The sequence below is a fragment of the Hippoglossus hippoglossus genome, chromosome 16 (assembly GCF_009819705.1).
Source record: "Hippoglossus hippoglossus isolate fHipHip1 chromosome 16, fHipHip1.pri, whole genome shotgun sequence".
Classification (NCBI taxonomy): Eukaryota; Metazoa; Chordata; class Actinopteri; order Pleuronectiformes; family Pleuronectidae; genus Hippoglossus; species Hippoglossus hippoglossus.
The window spans coordinates 23,862,987-23,884,091 of NC_047166.1; the positions used below are offsets into that span (position 1 = coordinate 23,862,987).

Consider the following 21,105-nt stretch of genomic DNA (forward strand, 5'->3'; position numbering starts at 1 on the left):
GTGACAAGATATGGGTCGAACAATCAAGTCCAGGTTTTAATTTAAAACCTCGGGTCGAACAATCAAGTCCAGGTTTTAATTTAAAATGAATGCATTTACTTTGTTTCCATTCTCATTATCTCATTGTTAAACTTTTTTGTTTCTGGTTATCTCGTTGTTAATGCTGTATGTTTTGACAGATGTATGAAAACCCGCTCACCCATCTTGCACAGTGTTTACTCATGGTCGTGTTTCAGGAGTTATTTTGATTTCCTGAAGGCGAAGAGCGAGCCGGCTCTAGTGCCAGGTCCACATGCCTCTAATGATAGCCGCCTGGATTCTATGAAGTCATGTTTTTGATTGTAGCGGCCCTCTTTTCTCGTACGGAAAAGGATAAAAGCCACACGTTTCTATCATCATGGTCATATGGTTTTGTAGGGACTGAGATTCCACTTATTAAACCATAACCTAGTTTTCATAATTGAATTCTAACATTCCAAAAAGTGCTATTATTCCACCCATGTGGCCTATTTTCTGTCTCGTCTGGAAGCCTAAACCAGGAGCTGCATATGATTCACCCAAAACCTTTATGTTGTTTTAACATAGTAAGCCATCGAGACATGGAGCTGTTTTATTTTCCTCTACGACCTCTCAATTTTTGGAAATGATCATTGGAGTCAAGGTTTCCAGAAAGGTCTTTGCAGAGTGTAATTACTTACTAATTGTGATTTTGACTTCATGTGGTGCCATGTAAGAATCCTTTAAGATCCTGTGCTCTAGCCTTTTTTCAGCCAAAGCCATAATAGGGAATTAGATTCAAAGACAATTACAAGTGAACTCATGTGATTATATGTTGTCTGTGCAGCATAAATATTGCAAATAATTGTAATGATTTCCATGACTGTGCTTCAGTTTTCCAAGACATTTTTAACAATTAATCAAACCACGCACTTATATGCACTTTGTCTTGGACTGCAAAGAGTTCATTTAGAGGCTGACTGCAAGGCCCCCCCTTTTTTTGGAGCGCTGCTCTGTTTATGTGGCCCTTTTTCTGAGTGATATCCCATCCCATCCCACCCCACCAATATTTAGTTGTCAGGATAAGTCAGAGCTCTGAGCTTGTAACTGGCAGAATCTATTAGATCATGCACTCGATTGTGCTGATGAAAGTACACTCTGGTGAGGGATGAGGTCCTGGAAAAAGCGTGAAAAGGCATTTGAAAATAGGCCAGTTAAAATGTTCTAGAGTCTAAATTTACGTTCTTTGACCGGCTATCATTTCACCACTTTGTCATCTAGTCTAGTATTAAGAGGTACGCTCAGTTTGGAGTATTTTACATGAAAACCACAGGGTACATAGTAAAAGCAGGATTGAATGTGTGCAGAATCGACCATTAAAGATTTTTCATGTGAGATCACATGCAGTTTGTTTGAACACCGTGACATTAATATTTATGAATGTTAATGTTTTTAAATGTGTGTGTGATTCCTCAGTGGAGCAGGTTCCGGTGGAGTCCTACACAATCCCACTGTCGCAGGCTGAGGTCTTACAGGAAGGAAGTGATGTCACTCTGGTAGCCTGGGGGACACAGGTTGGTGATCCTTACTCATGCATCATTAACACACTCTCTGTGGGTGATCTGAGCAGTTCCAAGTTGTCATCTCCCTTTGGATCATTTTTCATGACCACAGGAAAAAAAGGAGTTCAATCTTGCCTCGAGAAAAGATGTTTAAAGACGCAGAGGCAAGCCGTGGATTAACTTTAAGTCCATCACAAGCCCCCTCTGTCCCAGCAGGGTCTCTCAACCTGCAGTCTTTGGCTGTATCAGCTCAGACATCTCTACAACATCTAGGCTGTTCTTGGCTCTCCACACGTTAACACTACATGTCTGCTGCACACGTTCCATTATTGCCTTTCTTTTCATCCAAGAGATTTTTTTTTTCGCAGCTCCATATGAATGTGCCTGTAACTCACCAGGAGTCATCCCCACCTTCGATTGTGCCCAGACACTTAAACAGGCTTATCCGGGCTGTAATGTACCTGGTGAATGGGAGGGATCTCGGAGAGCGTTAAGGGCAAAACGTCTCCATCAAAGCCACTATTATTGTTGAAGGGGAGACAGAGAAGAAAGAGGATCCAGTAAAGTAGTGGAAAGCATGGCTCTCCTTTTTTTGAAGTGGCACTCTTCTTTCCCACCTCATTACTCCCCTTGTGTGTCAGGCCTTTGCAGATGAGAGAAAAGAAAACAACTTGCTCAGAGTAAAAGGAGCCAAGCCCAGTCCTCACAGTACAAATTTCAGACCACTCAAACAGAGGAAGTTTTATTTTCCTCCTCTTTATTAATGTTTTATTCCCTTAGAAAAGTCTATTGTATATGCATGCAGATAATTATGTAATGGCAGCATCATTTTTAAATAAATCTTTTTCAGTTATTGAAGTTATTTGTGAGGTTGAGGCCAGGGACTGTATCTTAAGAACTTTCTTGTCTTCTGACAACTGTCTCCTCTAGTTGATGATGAAGATTTATCACAGCAATGCTTATTAATAAGCAGCCAGTGATGCCCATCAGTAAACACAGACTCAATAAACCTGAGTTCTGCTTAGGAGGCTCCATAGACTATTGTTATAGATGGACGACATGACTGCTCCCCATAAGTGTCTCAATTGCCACCTGTTGGCTGGCTGCAGAGTAGGACATAAACCCCGCCCCCTCTCTGATGGTGGATGGGACATGGACCAAACTAGTACTACAAACAAGTCAAAGTACACATACACGTTTTTTTCTTGTAAGTTTGATTTGTAGTTATTTGATGCCATAAAAACAGGGAAAAATGTCTTGGCAGCTGAGATTGACCCTCCATTGGTTGAGCATGTGTATTGGTGGAACTGCGCTGCTGAGGCTCCATCCCCTGATCCCTACTGCGCAGACTCCAGCTCCAAATGCTCAAAGATGGCAGCGTTCATATTTTGGATATTTGGGCTTCATTTCTGGATAGTGTGAGGAAGTGGATAATGTCCATCTTTATATACAGTCTATTGTAGTCACTGATGGATAACATGCTGTGTCCATAGGAAAAACTAACAGGGAACAATTCTTAGATTATTATAAGTAGTGATGAATTGTCTTTTACAGCTTCCATGTGTGTTAACTTACTGAGCACTTTATTAGGAACCATAATAACATTCCCTTTCACTAGTTCCTCTCTTTGTTCCTGAAACTGTCTGTTCTTCATGTCATTGGTTCCAGAAGATGTTGAAATGTTCCTTTTGAGATTCTGCTCCATGTCGACATGTGATTTATCTGTTGCACATTCATGCTGCCGATCTCCCATTTTCAACATCACAAGTGTTTTCTTTTAGATTCAGATCTGGGGACTGTGGACGGCGCCGAAGTTCATCAAATTGTTTCGTCCATAAAACCAGTTTGAGATGACTCTTGGTTTGACATGGAGCATTATCCTGCAGGAGGTAGCCATCAGATATAAAGTACATTTTTTTAGTTAAGTAAAAGGATGAAGATGTTAAGCAATAATCTGAAAGGCTGTGGTTCTTTGGTATCAACGGGCACAAGATGTGCCAAGATAACATTCCCGATGCCATTGCCTCACCATGGAATCCATGGATTCATGCTGTTGATGCCAAATTCTGAACATGCCATCAATGTGCCTCAGCAGAAGTCCAGATTCAACAGACCAGGTTATGTTTTTACAGTCTTCAACTGTCAATGAGCCTGCGCCCACTGCAGCCTCAGGTTTCTCCTCTTGGATCACAGGAGTGGAACCTGAGTGGTCTCTGCTGTTGTAGCCCACCCAGCTCGTGATTTGACATGTGTGTTGAGATGCTGTAAAGAGATTATCTAAGTTACCGTCGCATTCCTGTCAGCCCATAGTCTGCCCATTCTCCTCTGACCTCATCAAAAAGTGTTCCTGTCTGCATTACTGCAGCTCACTGGATATTATTTTGTCTTTCACACCATTCTGAGTAAACTGCAGAAGATTGTTGTATAGGAGATTAACAGTTGAGATAAGATAGACAAGATAAGACAACATATTCCTTTATTAGTCATGTGATTTGTCATGCGAGTCTAAAAAATTGCCCTGAGAGAAGCACTAGTTGTACAGTCTGACAGCAATAGGAAGGAACGACCTGCAACACCTCTCCTTCAGAAACTTTAGGTGGATCAGTCTCTCACTGAAGGAACCGCCCAGTGCTGTGATGGTGACCTGCAGGGACCTCAGTCCAGTTTATTGATCAGATGTCAACATCTCAATGTCCATTCCCTGGATCTTCACCAGTATTGGGGAGGATGGTCTACCCTTGCAGAAATCCAGCACCAGCAGACACCAGTCCACAAAGTTTTGCATCAGTTCTCTATACTCCCTGTTCTCCTCATCTGTGATGAGGCAGACGATTGCAGAGTCCTCAGACAACTTTTGCAGGGGACAGGAGTGAAGTGGTCAGTGTAGAGGGTGAAGAGGATCGAAGCCAGGGCCCTTCCTTAAGGGGTCCCCTTACTGTGAACAGCCATGTCAGAAATACTCAAACTGGCCTGTCTAGTACTAACAATCATGCCATTATTGAGATCACATTTTCCCATATATTGTTTTTTGATGTATATATTAACTGAAACTCCTGACCTGTATCTGCAGGGTTTTATCAATTGCACTGCTCCCATCTGGGTGGCTTATTTTGATATGTGCAGGTGTTTGTAATAAAGTGCTCAGTGAGTGTATGGTTTATGTAATAAATTGTAGTGCTGTGCAGCAACTCTTTTATTTTTTGGGGTTGTGGGCAGATGTTATGCCTTTACCTAGGTCCAGCTGCTCAAGGCTTATTTGCCCAAGTGGTATGTGACATATTCCTTCAGCGATTAGGTCGAATTTCACAGTGTTGAAATGGCAAAACTAAAGCAAATGTGTCAATTTTGTTATTCAAATGCAATACTCGATGTGAAGCAATGCCAGTATTGTGCATTTTGAGTAATTTTTCCTTTTCTTTTTCCACTTAGATCCATGTGATGCGCGAGGTGGCCAACTTGGCCCAAGAGAAACTGGGAGTGTCATGTGAGCTCATCGATCTACAGACCATCCTTCCCTGGGATGTAGAAACTATTTGCAAGGTAACCCAGTCACCAGTTAAACTGACATAAAGCAGGGTCTCATTCTCTAAGAAACTGATACATTTATTTTATTGTGGCACATCCTGTTATCTATTTAAAGGTCCATTGTGTAGGGATTAGTGTTATCTAGCCTCACTGCTAGAACCAACTGAAAACCCCTTGCCTCACCTTCCTCTTCCAATCACGTAGGAGAACTAACGGTGCCTTTGAGTAAAATAAACACACTAACAGCCCTTGAAAAAGTTCGTGTTTGGTTTTATCCATTCTGGGCTACTGTAGAAACATGGTGGAAAAACATGGCGGACTCTAGGGAAGTTAACAAAAACACAACAATTCTTACATAGGTCCAGATTACTCAATACTGATAAACCAGATAATTATGGATATTATATTCGATTTCTGCCAAAAGATCCCACAAAATCCTGCACACTAGACCTTTATCTAATATTCTCTCAATATACAATGTTTTTCACGCCAGTCTCAATCTTTTGGGGATATGCAGAATATCTGCATTCTAATCTCCAAAAAGACACATCACTTGTCTTGAATACTGTTGCCACTGAAGAGCTGTTGTTCAATGGAATCATCTTCCTACTGTAGATGTGTGTATTTTGGTGCGATATGAGGCAATGTTCCTCTGGTCGGTGTGGTTCTCTTTGGGGCCTGATAAACAGGATTCCTTCCACAGCTAGTAAACCTTGAATATGTGTTTGTGTGTTGCCCAAGTCTTATACAGGCAATGGCACTCACCAAAAACAATATTTCATCTGGTAGGGCTTTCAGAAAAGAGGTGCTTTCCAGTGGATATCCCATCTTTATTTAGCTTGAAATGATGGAAGGAGGACAGTCTTAGACAGTTTGGGGAATCGTGGCAGAGAGAGATTCCCTCCTGGTCACCAAACGTGTTTGTGTATAGAAGACTAAACCAGCAGGAGAGTCAGATGTTCTGAAAAGCGCTTTTGAAATGAAAACCAAAGATCGCAAGGAGCTTCTCAGCAGGAGGTGAACCAAATGTACGCATCCTCTCCATTTACGGAACACTGCTTCTTAAATGGTTCTTGAAGATGTCACATGCTGCCTTCTAAGCAGATACATCTTTATTTTTGCATTCATGCTCCTCTGTTTAACATTTGCCTTTTGTCAGTGAACACTCCAATGCGCCTGCCGCCAAGCAAACTTAATAACCAACAGTTAAAGCACAAGATGCAACTGCGGTAGGAGGGTAGTCATTTAAGAGGGAGTCTTTTGGAACTGAAGAGACTGTAGTATTGTTCTGGCACTGAACACGTGCAACCTGAAGTGAGCAGCAGTCAGTTACAGTTACAGATTGTTGGTTTAAATTGGGGACTTCTGAAGTGAAAGTCGTCTTCCTTTTTTTGAAGTAGTGCTCCATTACAATAACTGCCATGAAATTGAATAGTGTGTTTATGTGCTGTGCTAAGTGGGTCTAATGCCAGGCCTGCCAACTCGTACTCGTCAACAACATCTCTCCTTGTCATTTCCTCAAACCAGATGCCCCCTTAAATGTCTGTGAAACCGATAAACCAATTTCGCCACTCACACTCACACACACACACCATATTTGGCACTGTTGCATTACACTGATACACTGGTATCCCAACAGTGTTTTTTTTTCTCTCTCCCCTGTATGTCTCCATTGAGAACATAATTTTCCTGTTGTGTTCTGCTGGCTGACCACAGAAAGTCTCTTTTTAATAAAGTGATTATCAAATCTCAGTGAAGGCACCAAATAAATGACTGCTACAGTGCTGGTTTACTTATATAAGACTCGTCAACACAAAGGTGTCATCGGGGTGGTGCAGAAAACATTCACACAATATCTTGTCGTTTTCCTTTAGTGCTGATGGCAAAATGCTGAGATGACCTTTAGTGTCCAAAAGTAGACATGTGTTGCAGCACTTGGCCTGAGCATTGCCTTGTGTTGCTGCCACCTCTACAGAATTAATATACATATTAATTTGTTACAAATGCTTTTTGAGTTCTCTAAGGTTTTCTTAGTGTGCTATTTGTGCCAATTTACCATATATAGAAGCAACATCAAAATAAACAATTTAATAATCAGATTAATTGGTTTTCACGCAAACTTGCAAAAAATGCTAAGACTTTTCTCATTTTCTCTTTTAATAATAGTCATGCCATTGAGAAAAACAGATATTATAATCATATTACCCTTTCTCTCAAGGATACAGAAACGGAGCACTGGTCACTTCCAATCACTGATTATTATTGTCATCATACCAACCAGTGCATCAGGTTCAATCTGTAGAACTATCCTTTCAAAAGTGGACAATCTTAGAACAAAGCCAAAAGGTGTGGCCTAGAGTGCCTTTTTGAAGAGTTTTCACAAATATCAGATACATTAGGATACATTTTATAATTTTTTTCTTTAGAATAATCTAATGAATGCATGATTTTAAATTGAATCAACTGCAACCTGGCATTAACCGAGCCCGAAACGATCCTTTCTTTCCCTTCCCTCCACATCTCATCAGTCAACTCCACACCAAGATCTGTCTCCCAGGCAGATTTGATATGTTTTGATAAAAATAAAAAAAACATATGTCAGCATGTTTTCATCATCATACCATTGGATGCCCCTTCTCCGCACCTTCCGGGACTCCCACAAACTTCAAATTTAACCGTCTTGAGTGGTCATCCAAGTCATTCAGAACGCTGTTTGTTGCCTATAGCTCCTGGTAGGCCCTCTCTAGAGCATATAAGAGAGTCCAAGCGGGGAGTAATGGAGTGCATGGTATCTTCGATTAACTTCCTCATCTCCATACGTTGATTTTCTATAGCACCTAATATTGCAGATGGCTGAGGCACAGCTACGTTGAGATTCACTGCTGTGGTTGTGCAGCCATGTGCTTATTGTCAGGTACAGCATCGTTTGAAAGGTTATGCAGCTCTTTCTTGTTCTAATTGCCTTTTCCAAACCTTGTCTTCGGCCCAATCAAAACCAGACAGGAGACCCAAAATGTCAGTCACACAAATACTAATAAACTCAAACTTTAGCGTGATTATTTATATTAAATCATATGTTTGTCCCTTTTTCAGTAGTAGTAGTAGCTGTTGTTAAACTCAGTTTAAGTTACCATAGTTCTACATCACAGTAACATAGAAACCCCACTGCCAAATAGAGTTTTGGCAGTGTGACTGCAGAGCGGTGCAGATGCACCAGCACACAAGTATAAATACTCATAACAGCATAAACCACTTCGATTCATTTCTCAGAAATTATGAAAATCCTTATTAAATCAACATGAAAAAGCAGCTGGAAGCACCTTTAATGTAGAATGTTCTGCAACAATGTGGAGAATAGACACAACTGCGTAGAATGGAATCACTGCCCTGGTTGTCCTCAATAACCCAGTGCAGTGGTGGCCTAAGTACTGGGTGCTGCACAGCTGCTCTGTGCTGGCATTACTTCTAGATGGTTCTGTGGCTGCAGCTCTGCTGGTGCTCAGACATTAGGGTTTTTCTTCACACTGGAACCCACCCATGCAGAAGTACTTTAAATTATATATGAAGCACCATTTCAGGGATGCAAAAAAAATTATTTTTACTACTGATTAATCTGTCATTTATTTTTTATGAATTGATCAAATATCTAGCTCCCAAAAGGTTGCATCTAGTTCATTTAGCCCAAGGTTTTCAAATGTTTTTACATTACCAGCAGTTTGAAACAGGATTTTGAATTTACAATGATATTTCGAACAGAAAAGCACAAAATCCTCACAGAGGCAATAAAAAGGCAAAGTTGCAAATCCAGAGATTTATGATATTCAACTTTTAACAGATTTTAGACATCATGTAATATATTTGATCCCACAAAAGAAATATATTGCATTGCCCTGACTATGATACAAGGTTGAGTATTAGAGAAAGTAAAATTTAGTTTTAGTTTTCAAACGCTTAACATTTCTTATGTTTATGCCCAGTGTTCACACTACAAAGTTTCCGAGCTCCTTGAACTGAAACCTGGTTTACTTTTGAAAACTCCAGGGTTTAGTTTTATTCCAGATGGACAAACGGTGGCTTTTGGAGATGATGACATAGACACTCGCATATGTCTGATTGGGTCTTATCAGTCCTGACTGACCAGTAGTGAATGTAAAGCATTGCTAACATTTACCTTCAGTAACTGTTCCATCTCAGCATAGGTCCAAGAAAATATATCCCTTGTCTTTTTTTCACCTTTTCTGCTCATTTGTAGTATTTTCTACAGCTAAGCAACCAACTACAGAGTAGACAATCTGCCTCCAGTTTACACTGGCACATGCAAGTGTATGTGAAAGGCCATGTGATATGCAATTTACAGAAGAATACCTAATCTTGTGAATAACAATAATTGTATTGTCCTAAAAATATAATATACCCACTGATTTGTTTTTCATATGTATTTTCCAGCAATAAATCAAGTGGTACAAATATTGTTATATTGAGGTACCATCTTTACCTTGGAGCAGGTTTTTCTGTACACTATTTAGATACAAAAGGCAAAAAAAATTAAATGCACATTTATAAGATCAGCACAAGTATTTCCTCATAACTGATGACAGCACAGTATAATCCTAATGTATTGGCCGTAACCTTGGTTATATTTTCATCACTGCTTATGATTTTGTGTTGTTTTTTTGTACTAGATAAATGGTTTAGAGTTGGTTGAGCCCTTGTCAGGGGTTATCCTCTGATAAACAGATATTTGGGTCCAGTGTTAATCTTATCTGTGGAGAGGGAGTTGGCAAAGACATTGTGTCAACTCCTTAATTCAAAAGACTGTACACCTGGTGTCTAGCTTTTTCCAGCATGCACACGTCCCCCTAAAGCCTTTTGTAGCTCTTATTAACTGGCCATCAGATACAGTCAGTGTGCAGACAGTGAGCTTAGCTGCAGACACACATCCGGCCGCTGGCAGCCAATTAAAGGGTTTCATGTCCCATGAGTCACATGTACCTTGCATATCTTTCAGTCAAGGATGTGTGTAGGATACATGTGCATGTTTTATGTGTTAAGCTAAGATTGAAGTGTCTTTTATCATAAGATATCATTACGGCAGTGCTCTGGAGGACCATGCCATCTTATTGTTTTCTGTGGGATCCATTCTGGCAACTTGGATCTAAACTGGTTTTTGACAAAAGGAATCATGTGTAGAAATTTAGTACAGAAAACTGTGGGTATTAGATTTTTTCACACTGTCTCAAACGTACCAGTAAAATATGCAGCTTTTATTACCTTCAAGTAGCATCCTCCAAAGTCTGAAGTGTAAACTGACTTGGAATAGAGAGAATGGCACCGCTTTCACTCCCACTTCTCACCATAAATGCCAAAGTTATTGCAACCTTTGTGACTAAGTACAATCTCCTGTGAGTGCATAGCTGACTGATAGTCGCAGTTTAAATTTTCACAATTAGACCCAGCAAGTTTAAGAGGAAGGCCAAATATAGATCAATTAAAAGTAATACAAAATCGGAGTTTATCTACAATATTCAATGAAAAAACTTTTAAAACATCAGAAACCCAAACAGCGTTTGGTGTATTTCTTATAGCAGTAGGTCTCCTGGTTTAGGAAGCCATGAATCATGATGAATATTTGGGTGGGACCAGGTTAGAGTTGTGGTTTCTGTACACATAAACCACCTACTCTCTCAGTCACAGATCCCATCAGAATTAATCATCACGTGTGGCTGCAGAGGGCGCTGTTCCAAGTTACAGTGTTGCTTTAATGGATGACTAAAATGGCTGGCCGTGGAAATGCTTTGTCGTGTTTGGTCAGAGTATTTGGAGATGTAGAATGTACAGATGCTCATGTTTGGAGCACATGCTGACAAACAGCTGTTTCATCCATCACTGAGTAGGCTGCTTTATGCCACCAAACTTGTTTAATGGCTTTTATTGCCTATTTTAGCTAAACTTTCTCACACAACATGTAACTCTGTTTTTGCACACTTCCACATTTGTTTGACTTGGCTTTGGAATGTCCAGTCAGCATTGTAAAAAAATCTCTGCTCCCATTATTGTATTAGTCCATTGCTGGTGATTCAGCCTTATTCTCAGGTTTTCCATGCTCAAGATCTGGCCAGTGAATAATCGAAATGGTTTGCCAGGGCTGGTTCATAGTCATTTGTTTTTTTAACCATGATTGGAGACGATACTTCCCACAGTGACACACACACAGGTATTTTAGGCAGGAGCTTGTTTACCCTGTACCCTCATTGGCCTCCACAATGGGCCTTTTTCCCCCTTGTTGCCTTTAACTGAGCAACACTTGCATAACTGCCTTTCCAAGCAGGCCTGTCTTGCTAATTTGAGACATGTAAGATTCCCCAATTTTACCAAAATATGCAAACGGACACATTTTTTCCTCAACGTTGTTCCTGTGATTAATGTTTTACAGCACTCAAAGAGAGCAATGAATATGATGATGTCTTGATAAAGGCAATTACAAATTATTTTACAAAAAGGTAAATCCACAAGATGCATTGGGTTGAGAGGCTGGTACTGTAAGGAGTGCTGATATCTTTTGGGTGAAAAAAGCTGTTGTATAGACTCTGTTGTGTTGGTATCTTAATCGTTGAGCACAAGGTCTGATCCGACAATTTTTTGTCCGTCAACTTACTTTTGATTTCCTCACATTCTGTTATTGGAATCATCCCAGAGATTTTTCATTCAATATTCAACCTCAGGGAGTAAGTCAGAACGTGTACTCCTCGCAAGACTGTGCTAGTATATGAGCTTCCATATGTTCATATAAAAGACCTAAAGTCGTACTGCATCCAAATTCATTCTTTTGGGTATCAAACATTCACACCTCATGGTAGCGATTTTCCACAGCTGAGAAAAATATTAAAACGTCAATAAAACCTTCTCAAATCCTTCCTCCAGCATAATTCACCTCTCTGCTGTCTCTCAGCTGGGCAGAGCTTTGTTTACCCAGCATGCATCACTTTCTAGCCGCATGGGTGTTTTATGAGGTAACATGTAACATTCATGAGTTTTTATACAAAGATGGTTTAAAGTGACAGTCAATGTCTCTACAGTGTTTTACATTAATTATGCAGACTTTGGCAGCCCGCCATATTATAATTTGTCCTGCATTCCACACTTTAAAAATCAACATTTCTTATAACAACATAAGATTTCTCTATCTTGATGTTTTGGTCTGTTGCTGCATTTTCTAGCTTTTTGCAGCTCTATTTACAGGGTGTGTTGCCTCGTGCTTGCTTGTACCATCATCCATGAAGTTGCTACTGTCAATGCAGACAGTCAGACCTGATCTTTTCAGCTGCAGTTGTGCGACTACATACAAGTGGCATGCAATGCCGTTTTCTCTCACGCAAAAACTTATTTTTCATTTTTTATAAAAATGAATTCTGTGGGAAACGCTGCTCTATGTGAGGAACACTGTGGCAACGTGACTTTCAGTGAGTTTCTCTGTACCACACTACAGCAATGAATGTGGTCTGCAAAAACAGTTTAGTTTTAAAACAACAATTTGTTATCTTATTGTGAAGATACTGAGTTTGAGTATGATGCATAGAATCATATTTAGTCTGTATTTATGATATAAATATAATCCCCAAGTCCTTATGACCAGAATTGGAGTTAATGAGAATTGCCACCAGCCTCTTGGAGTGTGGGTTGCAACCATTGTTCAAACCTGTCAGGGTTACGACATGTCAAGCAGTTTTATATCTCATCAGACAAATTGCGTAAAACCATGCCAAAGTTTTAAAATTGTTCATGGGACATCTTGATTTGCTTAGCCAGCTTCAGTGTATGAATATGTAGGAGCAGTGCCAACTCTGATGCTTTGAGATGGCCTGTAGGTCCCTGGTGTGTCTGGTAACCGTTTTCCCCCCAGTTCATTGTGTTCACTTAAATGTGTGTAAACTTTCTCCCTCAATAGATGTGTCTCTTGGCCTGTGTTCCAGCTGAAGTCTGTGTGACTGCAGCGCTGCCTGGATCGCAGCCCTCGTAGTGATGCAACCAATTTGGCTGAACCTGTTCAACTCTCAAAAACATATGCAGGAGGAGTCACTTAGAGACTTTATGTGCACCAATATCTCAAGTCTTACGGAATATAAATAAAATGTGTAAGTTGAAAAAGCAAAGACCGAATTTGTGTGAGTGTAAGGGGTTCATGGGGTGCTTCAGCAGGTATGTGCAGCTGCATCTGTTGTGGTTCTTGGAAGTGATGCAGGTTGCAGTGTCTGCGTGTTCTGAGTGCTCTGGAGTCTGTGGAGTCACTGTACAGATAAGACCTCCTTATCAAGGCTTCGCTCACCCCCTGACTCTTTCTTAATGGTTTCAAGCTGTAATGTGCATGTAATGTGCGTCCTGAGTGAAAGACGGCACGGAGATATAGAGAAGTTGGACTCACGGTACGCTTGGTAGCATGGAAGCAAATGGGGACACCAGTGTTTTCTGCTTAGTGTTAACTCGAGCATGTGGTTCTCATCTAGACATTTGCGGTTATTGTTTTTAATACTACGTACCATAATTATATAGGGTGAATAATATGTCATTTGACTTTGCAATGAAGAGACTTAAGCAGAGCAGCACAATGGAACATTTTCCCAAATTTCCACCAAACATTAATATGGAACATTATCATTAAAGACATGATACTTTATAAAATATTTTATTTTGTCTGTTTATGCAAAAGTGATTCTGGCTGCCTCAAACAGAAACGGTCTCCTGATAATGAATAAAAACAAACTCTGAAGCCATTTAAACACTAACTTTAATATATATGTCTTCAAAAGGAGTTTGGCTGTGGCTTTCAGTGGGAAAACAAAACAAGTCACCTTGATGCTCTGATTTCCCCCCCTAGCCCCACTCGTCAGCCTCTTCTAAACATGTTTTGGAAAATTTGCTCCTAATATCAAATTGATCATTAAAATTATTCAGTTTTTAGCTCATCATTTTTACTCACGGCATGAATTTGCCAGGGGATTTTCCGTTTTCTAAGTTTTAACACAAGATTGTTTTGCCACGTCTGGCAGTGGCAGTTTTAATTTTAATTCCATATTAAACAGTGAGAGTTTGAGTCTGTTCACAAGAGACCCTGAGCTCAGTCACACAGTAAATGATGATGATGGTGACATCAGCTTATTAACATTCCATAATTTAAAACTTATTTTCTGTGTGGTGGACAGCGGGACATTTTTAAGCCAGAGAAAAGTGACAAATTTATATTAAAAAAATGTCTGGACACATTCCCCATCCCACCACTTAAGAAGTCTGCAGCCTAATTATCCTTATGCTTCAGCTATAATGATGTAGAGCTGTGAAGCGCGTGGCGTTGGTCCATCAAAGCAGGTTTCTGAGCTGCCACATGGAAATTTGTTGAATCAAGTCTGCTTGAAAAGCATGTTTGCTTGATCCTCATTTGCCTGTTGCATGTCAACAAAGCACAGCAGTTTTTGTTTAAGTTGTCACTGCACTGATGATGCTCAAACCCAGCCTTAAAACTTCTTCACTTTGTTGTACCCTGCCACCAGATACATCTCTGCTCCTCTGCAGAGACATGGCCACACTTCACAGTTTAATTTGAACCAGGCAACATCACTTTTCATTTTCAGATGATTCCCCTGGCGTTTTTTCATCAGCTCATACGTGTGTTTCCGTTAAAGCGAACTGCATAACTGAGAGCAGAAATGATGGCCTATCCCCTTTGCTTCATTTCCCAGTTTAAAAGATGAGCCTTGAGCTTTTCATTATCAGAATTTTGAGCAGCAATTTACGGCTACCAACAGATTGGCTCCAGATGATGGGCATTTTAAACAAGAAGCTTGTTTCCACTGTATTTAAATGAGAGCAAGGCAGAGGGAAAAACTGTACAGACAGTAGTTGGTTGTAATGGTACATAAAAAGGTTACCGATATGTAAGCAGGGTCTGTCTGATGAAATAATACCAGACAATTTCTACCAGTCAAAATAATAGTATTAAAGCAAATAATATATGCTAACTATGAAATAGATCATTTTTAATGTGAGCCTATAAAAGATTATGAGCATTATAAACCATTTTAATGTTTGCCACTTATGTTAGATAACATATTTCTGACTTAAGTAGTTAGTAGACCAAAGACATAATTCATGATTTTAGCCTTTTATCATTTTCTGCTTTTACCCTCGGTGATGGTATAAGTACAATTCAATAGTATTTAAACAATGTTTATTAATTTTCACATTGAACTGGAGGGAACTCTAATAATGAAATAGTAATAAAATAATAATTTTATCGTTTAAAGTCAAATAAGGTTTGCATTTATGAACTAAATGAAGAGTTTTTGAAAAAGGCATCTTAAAATAAAGTGCCTAATTTTAGAAAAAATAAATAAGATGTAGTTTGAGTTTCCCCTTTTTTCTTAACTACATTTCACATATAAACAATCTCAACAAATAAACAGCTCTAACAATCCTTTTTTTTGTTCCCACTTTCTCTTGTTCAGTGAGAGAAGTAAACTCGACCCTGTGCGGCCAGGATTTACTACCTTAAAGACAAAAAAGCAGCACAGATTAAAATAAGACTACCGTAAATACGAGAAAGTTGTGCAGGTTAAAATAGAAACGCTCCGTCAAAATGTAATAATAGGTCTGGGTCCGTATAGAACAGTGTTCCGGACCACGGTCTTCATCATTTTTTCTGCTTCAGCTTACTCTTCGGGTGAATCCATGCTTTGACGAGGTGTAGCCACCTTCCTTACGATGCTTGGACACAATCGCCGCATTTACATAATCTATGACGTCGATTACATCGCCCCGGCCCTACTTTCAAAGCTAGCTGCTTGTCCAACGTGTGCAAACTCAACAGTTGAGAACATTATTAATGTACAGGATTCTGTGGATGTGCAGAAAAATTATATGTTGAAAAACATGTAACAGCAGGTGTCAAACCTCTTGACAATTTGGCTTTCATTCATTGTTGGAGATTCCAATTTTTTTTTTTCTTTAACTGAACTTTTCCCTGAATATTATATTTAGTTCAGATATTGTTTGTCTGGATCTATATTAATGCTTTTGTTTCCTTGCCTTGGCGATACCGGTCCAGATTTGACACGCAGCTCAGTGGCGAGCAGACTCTGCTTTTATCTGACTCTGTGGCCTGGAGCGTGTTCAGAACAAACCAGGCTCATTCCTGTGTTTCCCTTTCAACCGATGGGTCTTTGCAAGTTTCTGCTCTTTTGCCCACCACAAAGCTTCTGATGTCTTTGGCCCGCCGTCACACATACACACTGGAAACAATCAAAGTAAAATAAAATGGCACAGGAAAAAAGTGGCCAGAGGTTGGGCCCCACTCCCCGCATTCTTATTATTGTAGCCCACATCTGTAATTACAGTGTTAACAGTGCGCTCTGTAGACCCAAACAGCAAGACGATGTTGAGAGAAAGGAAGAAAACATGTGGGGCCAGAGGGAGCCAGTTAAAAACTGGAGTCAAGGGGTTTTGGGGCACTAAAACAGCACTAGTGTCTCCTGCTACTGACTCCTTTTCCATCCTTCCTCCTGGCAATAGCTCCCGCTCAAATTCCACAACTAGGCACAGGAGTTTTCTCAAATTCTTCCTGGTGTCACTCACGGGAGAAATATGGTTTAAAATCTGGTAAATCCACACCCAGACATAGCCAAAGAATAATGAAGGCTCACATTTCTGATAGATGTTCAGAATAAAGGAGCTTTGTGAATTAGCCAAGGTTAATCTGTAATTTTTGAAAGGGCCAGACTAATCAGTTGTCACCACAGATCAGTGTACCATGTCACTCACCTCCAGGCTGTCATCCATACAGATTAAGCAGATGAGATAATTACCACAGACTGTTGAAAATGGCTGCAAAATGAGGCAAGAAAATCACAATTTCCTTTTTTTTTCTTCTCATGCTGTCATTGTTTAATTAACAATTTTGGTTCCCGATGATAAGTATGGCAGTTAAATTTTTTAATGAAACAAACTCTCCAACTCCATAAGGCACTTCAGATTCGACGGTTGTTACTTCCATGGGCCAGTTCATCAGTTTTCCACTGGAGAGGACAGTTTAGTTCAGGAACGTTGGCCAGAGATATGGGCAGATTGAGCTCATCAAGGTCAGTCAGGAGGCCAATAGCTGGACTGAGTGGAAAAGGCAGAACATCTGAGGTCACATGCAGTCGCTCAGAGATTCTCCTGGTCCTTTTTAAAAATGCTCAAGTCAGTTACATCAGCTTAAACCAAACCAAAAAGTAATACAATATTTTCCTCATCTAGAAGCCAACTTTTTCCGTGACTCACTTGTTTACCTCTCACCATTGTCTCTGCTTCGGGAGGGTGGGTGTAAGCAGTCAGGTCAGTTAATGACGGACAGGTTCGCTAGCCAATCATTTCATTTTGTCTGAATGATGTTTATTTCAGTCCTGCAAGGGCCACAGACACTATTTATTAAAGTTTCCATGTTGGACTTGAAGCAAATTCACAACAAGTGGCCCTATAACTTCAGCACTCCTTCCATGACTCAGATTTGAGTAATGACGCATAATACACGGTCATTAGGGTTGGGTACCATTTGGTACAGGTACTCATCTGTACTTTAAGTATTTTACTCTGTGTATAACAAAAACAATTCGGAACAGGGTTTTTCCTACGTAGAGAATTGTGAGTCGGCTACCTCTATCAAATTACGTGCCTCCTCCGCCTCGCTACAACATTCCTGTACAGTGGAAACCGATTATAGTGATCACGTTTGTCCCAGGCAAAATTCATCGCTCTCTCTCTTACTATAAAAGAATTGTGTAGCTTCTGTATGATAGTCCCAGAACTTGAGGCATCGTCTCTCGCGCTGACACACACCAACAGTGGGGTCGGACACGTGTAAACTAAGCCTGGTTAAAACCAACAGAATTTGTAAACTTAGTCAATGTATGGAGATTCGGAGGAGATGGCATGGCGCGTTTGGTTTGGCTCGACTGTGTTGGCAGTGCGCAGCGCGAATGATATAGAGACACAGAGAGGAGCGGTAAATTACTGACAGAGCCAGTAAAAAACTGTGAGAGCAATTCTAGCCATTCATGGATGTGCTGTTAGAATGGGTGACGCAAGTAGAGTAAGATATATGGGGCTACTGTGGAAGACATCTTCAGACTTGGGGGTGATTATTGCTCATGTTACTCTGTTAGCATTTGTATATTGTTCCACCCTCCTTGATGCATCAAGTCTACATTAAAATCTTCTGCATAAGACATCAGCTGCTGCCTGAGTTCCAGCTTCCAGAAAACCTCCATAACACCGATGTAATTTGGTTGATACCCTTAAAAGTACAGAGTTCGGTACCCAACCCTAACAGTCATGAAGTAAAGCAGTTGTCAGATAATCCTAAAATAATCATTTTATGAGTCCCACAACGGGGGAATTTGCTGTGAGCATCATGTTCAACGGCTCATGTTGCTATTGTTGGAACTTTGAAAACAAAAATCATGCCACCCTGAGTGACATTAATAAAGGAAATTATGTCATGGCAGAATAAATAAAGCTTATTTTTTAGTTTTCATAATTTTTACCAAATGAGTCTGCAAACGTCAACAAAGTCAAAACAACAAAATTGAGCAATGCACCTAGTGAATTTAAATGTCCTCCAGAATACTGATTTCTAGAGGAGAAAAAATTTAATCTCACACAGTTCTTTTTTATTTATTCAAACAAGTCTATCACTTCTGGTGAAAACATCACTGTTTGTAAACTAGATAGTACTGTAGTTCATAATCCACTGAATCATCTAAGGTTACATCCACACTACAATGCTTTTGTTTGAAAACATTGGTTTCAAATTAAAACATTGTTTTGGCCACATATCAGTTTCAATCATGTTTTAGTCCATATTAGCCATGCTTAAAACATATCATGTGACCAATCGCATACACACGGCATGTGCATGATGTTTATTGGATATTTTCTTCAAACTGTCCTTATACACAGTATTGATAGGAGCCAGATGCAGTCGCATCTGTGACTGTCCTCAGCTGCTGTCAAAATATCACCATACCAGGAAACACTAACTCAGTTTCCTGTTGAGGAGTTAAGTAAAGTGCTGTAGCAGGTGGTTTGTGTTAGGTTTTTCCTCTTCATAGCTTCCTCACATACTTTTGTATTTTGTGGTGACTTTTAAGTTTTAGTGAAATGTGTGGTGTTGAACTTTATTATTTATGGAGTACCATCCTTGTCTTTATATCCATAAAACCTCAACACAATGAAATTAACCGTTGTCCCATATTCAGCTCTGGGTTATTTCTTTTTTCAGCTTAGTTACCAAGATGATTTGACTGTTTTGAGTATAGTGATCACTCATTACAGACGTGTAGTGAAACCATAATAATGTTCTTTGCTAAAACATTTCACAATATGATTGTAACACTACTCATTCCATAGGAGTCTTTAACAGAAAATTCTGCATTATCAGTTTGTGAAGGTTTATTTTAACATTGTCCTTGATTATTCAGATAATTCATGGATCTTGATCAGACATGTTTAGGGGACTAATATCGGGGAGTTGGTGCAGATCCTAATAACAATACACACCTTGTGAATTTAAATGTGGTTTCATAATAGGAATGTTGGGTCTTGGTGGAGGTATGCACTCTACTGATTGTTATTCTTTTCACCTCTAGTTGAGCTACATCCACACATGACTCTGAATGCCAGTGATAGTTTAATTGTGAAGCTGCTGCATTGATTTTGTCAGTATATGTCCTTCTTTTCTGCCCACTGCTTGTACTTTGCAAATAGAAAAGTTGCATGGTCTAACCAGACGTTGCAGACTACCATGGTTCTTTCATTGCGACTAACTTAGTGTTTAACATGTTTTCCATCCCAAGCCTATCTATTTACCTCAAATACTACATAATTTCACTTTATACAGGTTATCCTGCTGAGTAGTAAACCCCCACTAGAAGTTGGCTTTAAGGGCTTTAGTGTTTGCTCGTATATGCAGCAACTTGTGGGATGTTCACAAGGAGCTGTCATCAGTGTATACAGTAGCAGTCACATGTCTGTGTGTACACACTGATGCACAGGCTGCCTTACAGTGTGGATTCTGGGTAGAAGGGTAGAGTGTGTTTGTGTGTGTCAGGGAGTAATTGAGTTGAATTGGTTTTAATGGGTCTTTATGGGGTGTTTGGAGTTATTTCTGCCTGAGGTCTCCTGTGGTGTACTGGCTTCTCTGGAGGATGGCTTGGCCCTCCGCCCAGCGCAGAGGCTGCTGTTCTACACTTTCTCCTTGGCTCTTTCATTCTTGTGCTCCTTTCCCTCTCTCTACCGTGAGAGAGCGAAGGAGCAAGAGATTGCATGGCACCGGAAGAGTGAGCGAGTGTAACCCTGTTGGTGTTTCCTCCCGCCCTCCTTCTCTCATGCCAATCACTCACTCCGCCCCGCTAGTCGCTGAGTGCCACTTTAAAGGCCCAAGCAAGTAGTCAAGCCTCATCCCGGCTCTCATTTGTCACTGAGATCACATGGTGGCGCATGAGTTAGGACCCTGTGGTAGCCACGCAATTACAGGGTCGAAGGAAGGGAGGCTTGCCAGCGGGTCCAGTGGCAAGGACGACTCCGCGGTGGCGGCACACTAAACTTTCTCTTCCTGTCGCATTTTGATGGACTGCCTCAGGAAAGGGAAGGCATACTATATGGAAAGATGTAACTTACAGACTAGTGTGTATGTTTGTGTATATACAGACAGTAGAAGCACAGCAGATTTAGTTTTTGTCATCACTATTTTAAAATAATCTGAGACCAATTTGGTGGCTTAAAAATACAGATCCAACAAATAAATGTTGGCAACTTCTCCTGGAAAGGCTCCCCCATGTGTTTTTGAAAACTTTAAAAGCACATTATGTGATTCTGCAGCAGTCAAACCGCATCCCAGTTTAGCTCCAAATATGGACTGTTTTTATTCACTTCTCATCTCCATAGTCTCCACACTGTCCGTTAAGATTGAGTCAGTGCTCTTTCGTAACATACT

At 40.2% G+C, this 21,105-nt stretch overlaps 1 protein-coding gene across 2 annotated transcripts in view; it reads left to right on the plus strand.

Annotated features, from left to right (window-relative positions):
• bckdhb (branched chain keto acid dehydrogenase E1 subunit beta) overlaps positions 1-21,105 on the plus strand; it is a 60,514-nt gene that overhangs the window by 19,792 nt on the left and 19,617 nt on the right. For both annotated transcript variants that reach the window (XM_034611294.1, XM_034611293.1), the window contains exons 7-8: positions 1,474-1,571; positions 4,989-5,099. In XM_034611294.1, the coding sequence (XP_034467185.1) occupies positions 1,474-1,571; positions 4,989-5,099 (209 nt within the window). The remainder of the gene's footprint in view (positions 1-1,473; positions 1,572-4,988; positions 5,100-21,105) is intronic.